Below are 5,621 nucleotides of genomic sequence, written 5' to 3' on the forward strand. Positions count from 1 at the left end.
AAGGTGAAGGTGCTTTCTTCGGCATGATGGGTGGAGTGTCGTAGTTCCTGCGTCAAGTTCAGCGAAGACCGGTACAGTGATGCTAACTTGCGTTCGCAATGTGCCAATGCACCTCAGCAATGTGGTGGAGAATCAGCCCACGGTGCGGCAGTTTGCTAGCAAACTCGTCGAATGGGGATCGGAAAATTGCACGGAGGCCACAAATGCGATCACCTATTCCTTGATTGCAGGAAAATGAACCTGGGCGGTACGTACAGCGCAATCTTTCGAGAAACCAGAAGCTGAGTAACAGTACTGAACTTGAAAAAGAGGAATCGATAATTCCTCACCACACCATTCAAGTTGGACATTTCCTCGCTCCACCATCACGAAAATATAAATTTAATTTGACCTGTGGTAATCATTGGGAAGACATGTGATGTTTACAATTGTATTTTCATAATATAAATGTATTATGTAATAATACAGGTTTTCAACAAATATGAGCATGTTCACAACAGCAATAACAATTTTGACGATATGTTGTGATTCACAACAGCAATACTGTAGCAACATTGACGACGAAGGCAATGATGAGGACAATGACAGTCTGAAGAACTATCTTGAAAAGTTATTACTTGTAGTATGACTACCGTACTCTGGTACACCGACATTGAACTCCAAGAGTCATATTAACTCTTGGAGTTCAATGTCGGTGTATCCTCTAGGCAACTGTTTCTACCTTAAAAAAAAAACAAATATCACAGCCCTCCACCCACACAATCGATTTAGCAATGTTCAGCATACGCTGCGTTCCTTGCTGAAGTTGAGCACTTCTTAATCTCGTGCGATCAACCGCAATTTGAAGCATCAAATGAACATCACCAGATCCTTTGTACGAAACGCGAGCACGAAGACTTGGAACATCTTGATGCCGCATCTAGACACGAGCTGGAAAGGGCAAAGGACCGAAAGCGACGAAAAATGTACCGAGAACAGCGGCGAACTGAGCGCGACCATCTCCAGCAGGAAATTGAAACGTTGACGAAGCAGCTACAGAAAACGCAAGGAGAAACAAAACTCACGTCACAATTGACCATCCCGTTCTGGGAAACGGTTGCACAGCGCCAGTTTGCTGCTCGAGAAGGTGCCGAGCTTCGCCAGCAGCAGCGATTGGTTTCTATTCGAGTGTGCTGGAGGAATTTCAACGACTGTTCCAAGAGAGACTTCATCATCTGAACGACTTCCCTGACGATGAAAAACTGCGAATTGAAACTGCAGATGCGGATATCTTCGCGATTTATATCAAAAATCTGGATGCAGTTTATGCCCGGACTGATAAAACACTACGCGCCTGTCGTCTGGAGTCCACCGAAGCAAACCGGAATTCCCCTTGCGAGTCATGGGATAAGGACTCGAAAACGGGATATTTCCAGTTCAGAGGCAAGGTCACCTTGCCGTTCGACTTTCAGGATATCTGTCGATCAATGTGGCAAATTCTACACGGGCTCCACCAACAGGATTACCAAGAGAGCTACGATGCAGTTGATAGCCCAGAAGATACGCTGACACGCAGAGTTCGTCGCACGATCCATTTGACCTCGGGCGGCATTGCTTCGATACTACGGCGCTTAGTTATTCGTCGCTACGAAGCCGACGGCCGTATGGTACTTGTCTGGCGGATGTTTACTGAAGGTGAAGGGATATTCACTGGCATGCATGCCGATGAGACTGGATGGGGTGTAGCTACAGCCGTGAAGGGCTCCAAGACAGGAACTGTGCTGCGAACCTGCGTCCGTAATGCACCAATGCATTTTAGCAATACGTCGGCCCGAAATCACGCAGTGAAGCAGTTTGGAGACGAACTTTTTGAGTGGGGACGAGAAAACCATGAGGAAGCTAGGATCGGACTTGAAAGACTCCTGCTAACAAATATGTAGGGTTGGTTACTATATACCAGATTATATTTTGGTTTGGATCGGATAAATAATTGTCAATATCGGAGCTTGTGCAATAATGATGCTGATGATGGAGATTAAAATGCTGCGTCGACTGCACTTAAAGTACTTGAAGTACAGTAACTCCATATTTCATGTCGTCCGACAGTATTCGAAGGTGGTGATTTGTCGTAGAACTGTAGTAGAGCATAACGGCGATGTGAAGGGAATGTACCAGTGGTGTTTTTAAATTGTTTAAGGAACAAAACTTCACCAAAAAACAAATATCGCAGAAAAACACTTTTTGTGCCATCTCTTTTAGCGCGTGCCCCAACGTCTGCCGAGATGGAGAGCTTCCTGAGCGACACGGGTGCGGACAAGAACAACGAGGACCAGGCGCATGTGGCCTTCTTCACGCGTTTCCCGCACCTGCGCGAGTTCTTCTGCGGAGGATCGGCGGCCGCCATTAACGTCGTCGTGACCTTCCCACCCAACAAGATCATGTTCCGGCAGCAGGTAGGGCGTCCACCAGCACTTCTTTCAATACTATCGCACTTCAGCTAACCTGTCATGGTACTTTGACGCCAGTTATTTGGGCTAAACACATGGCAAGCCTTTGAGAACGTGCGCAGCGAGGGTTGGCTCATGCTGTATCGTGGTGTGAAGCCCCCGCTACTGCAAGCCATGGTGTCTAAGAGCATTATGTTTGGGCTGTACAATTTCTACGATGAGCTGCTGTTGCAGAGCTTTGGAGAGCACAAGGGACTGAGTTTGGTGGCAGCAGGCTTAGCTGGCACATCGGAGGCGGTCTTGGCTCCATTTGAGGTGCGACGATGAGGAGAATTGCGGACGAGAGAATTGCGTTTTTTCCTGATATTTGCTTTGTTGCCGTGTGTAGAGGGCACAGACGTTACTACAGACACCAAAGTTTAATCGGGAGATCGCAGGCGCGTACGATGCCATGGTCCATGTGAACAAGTACGGAGTGAGAGAGCACTACCGAGGCCTCTCTGCTATTCTGTGTCGCAATGGACCAGGGAATATTCTGTTCTTTGGTCTCAGAGGGCCAGTAAGAGAGCTGTTACCACGAGGAGAGACATCGGTGGCCACGATGACGAATGATTTTATCTGTGGCGCGATGCTCGGCGCAGTGATCAGCACCTTCACATTTCCCATTAACGGTGAGTTTACATATGGCCACTGGTGAAGTATTTTATTTTATTTCTTATTTTATTTTAATTTGTTTTAGTGGCACGGACACGTATGCAGAGTGTGTACGGACAACCGTTTATTGGTCCATGGGAGGCATTGCAGCTAACATACAAAGAGCGTGGACACAGCGTGAGACGGCTGTATCGTGGCGTGCAGATGAATTTCTTCCGATCGCTCATGTCGTGGGGTATTATCAATTCTACGTATGAAAAGCTGAAGTCAATCACGTGAGATCGAAGAGCTTGTTATTGACAATTCTGAATAGAGCCTAGTTTTTTGTAGGATATTCGTGCATTCTTACTAAAAATGCTACGATTTGATTTCTGAGATACACTTACTGTACTACAGTAGCCTACAGACACTGGCACAATATATTAACCCAACAGTGTAGACGCCACTACCAAAAAATAACATTTGCACTCTATCATAATATGATATTATCTGCGTTAGATAATAAAACCTTGCGGAACCCCAATGACTGGGTCAGCACTCATGGACTACAGACGACCGTCATTTTCGTATCACTATTCACTAATGAGAGGATAGAGGTCAGTTTATCTTTAGTTTGTAAGCAAGCGGTCACTCTCAACCACTTTATTTGGAGAAAGTACTATTGGGGAAATCAATACAGAGAGGGCCATCTGTACATTTATTCCACTCATCAAATAGTAATTTGAAACTCGATCTGGTCAGGTAATCTGAAGTAGTACAAATACTGAATTGCGCGGGCAGTGGCAATTATAATATTACTGCATTAACTCGCTGTAAAGTGTGCAGCGACATTTGTTGGGAAACCACCTGTAAGCACACAAATAAAACGAGCAGCACCGAGACTATTCTACCAGCACCCAAAAACCTCCCGTGCGTCATTTTCATGAAATTTCCAGCGCCTTTTAGATAATCACTTAGGATTTCACCTTTAGATCCTCAAACACTTACTCTGGTAGCCAACCGTTTGCTACCCGCAAGATCATGCCCACCTTACTCCCACCTCACTTGTGAATTTAATCGGCACTACTACACTATACTTTGCCCACTCTTCGCCACTCCGCGAGCCCCATGCCCCGCGCTCTACCCTGAATTGAGCTCGCTGGAAATGACGCCGACCTACTTCTCGACTCCTTTTAGGCTTTCTGGGTCTCGAAAAGCGACCAAGCAACATGCACGGTGTGCACCGACTCATCTTCTAATAACATGAGGAAACGCATCCTACTCTGCGCCTGCAAGTAGTGCAAGCTCACGGTGCCATACGCGAGGCGCGGCAAGCTGCTGAAGTGTCAGTACCAGAGCCTGGTGAAGATTTTTCAAACAGGATCTCATGCCACGACACGTCCTGAGCCTCGCCCTTTGCACTTAACCCGATCCATGAAGGGTTTTGCCAGACGAAGGGCTGAAGGCCGCTCGAATTCGCACCGGTTTGATCCGTAAGCTCGAGCTGAGCTCCAACGCCTAACCCCCTCTTAAGATCCTCCGGCGCTTCGTGAACAACTAAAAGACTGGTCAGATTGGAGACAACGACAACATTGATGACCTGCGGCGCTTTGTGCTTGAATCTAGCTTTACGGGTTATGAAATCGAATTTGATACATTCGCATTCACGTGAAAGACCGACGTTGAGGGAAGATCGTTCGTTGGCAATGGATCCGACGCGAACTTCTTATCACAACAAAGGCGCTATTGCGACAGGCCAACCGTATTGATGCGACATTCAAGCTCACACTAGTGGATTATCCGGTGTTCGTCGTTGGAATTACTTACTGCTCTCGAATATTCCGTCTGCTCGCAATTTTGGTTTCCTCTCCGTGAAAGGAAGTCCATTTTGCTATCCTGATGACGCTTTAAAAAACATCTGCACTCGAGTAACCAGAAAAAAATCCGCGGTGAATATGCAATGGGGGACGCAGCCGACGCATGGTACAACGCGATGGAGAGAGGCTTGGGTATTGACAGCAAAATTAAGACCTTGATTTTGCTACTACCACGTCGCATCGAAAGTCTATGCGAAGACAAGGAAGCTCTCACCAGCTTTCTACAGTGCTGTGGCCACGGGCTTAAATGATCTCTACTACGCCATAGCGAAAACTAGGTTTATTGCAGCTCAAATGCATGAGTTGGAAAATGGTCGAAGCCCACGGGACGTTCGACGCTCAAAGGGTACTTTGTGAGTGTATTGTTGTCGAGTCGGAGTTCCTGACGGCAGGTCTATCATGCACCCCTAGCATTCTCAACCACGAATAACCCTGTCGAGAGCTTCAATGGCACTCTCAAGAGGGATTTCACGCTTCGCGCTAGAATGAAAAGGGGGTCATTGTTGTGTCAATTAATGGCCTGTTGCACAAACGAGAGCACAACGGCAAAAGCATCTCGCTCGAGCCGACATAAAGCGCCACTCTGGCCCAAAGGGCAAATGAGATGAGGAGAGCGGGTATACAGTCCGAGCGGCCGCGTGAGCGGTGTACAATTGTGGTTTTGCGAGGAAGATGAGGAGTCTGA

The 5,621-nt window shown here is 47.1% G+C and overlaps 1 protein-coding gene across 1 annotated transcript; it reads left to right on the forward strand.

The window, feature by feature from the left end:
* Window positions 1-2,261: 2,261 nt before the first annotated feature.
* PITG_08964 (Mitochondrial Carrier (MC) Family) lies at window positions 2,262-3,359 on the forward strand (the record flags this gene model as incomplete). Its single annotated transcript, XM_002902956.1, has 4 exons — window positions 2,262-2,432; window positions 2,505-2,741; window positions 2,815-3,097; window positions 3,166-3,359. The coding sequence occupies 4 exons, from the start codon at window positions 2,262-2,264 to the stop codon at window positions 3,357-3,359; spliced, it is 885 nt and encodes a 294-aa protein (XP_002903002.1).
* Between the last annotated feature and the right edge of the window lie 2,262 nt (window positions 3,360-5,621).

Source organism: Phytophthora infestans, genomic scaffold (assembly GCF_000142945.1).
Source record: "Phytophthora infestans T30-4 supercont1.16 genomic scaffold, whole genome shotgun sequence".
Taxonomy (NCBI): Eukaryota; Oomycota; class Peronosporomycetes; order Peronosporales; family Peronosporaceae; genus Phytophthora; species Phytophthora infestans.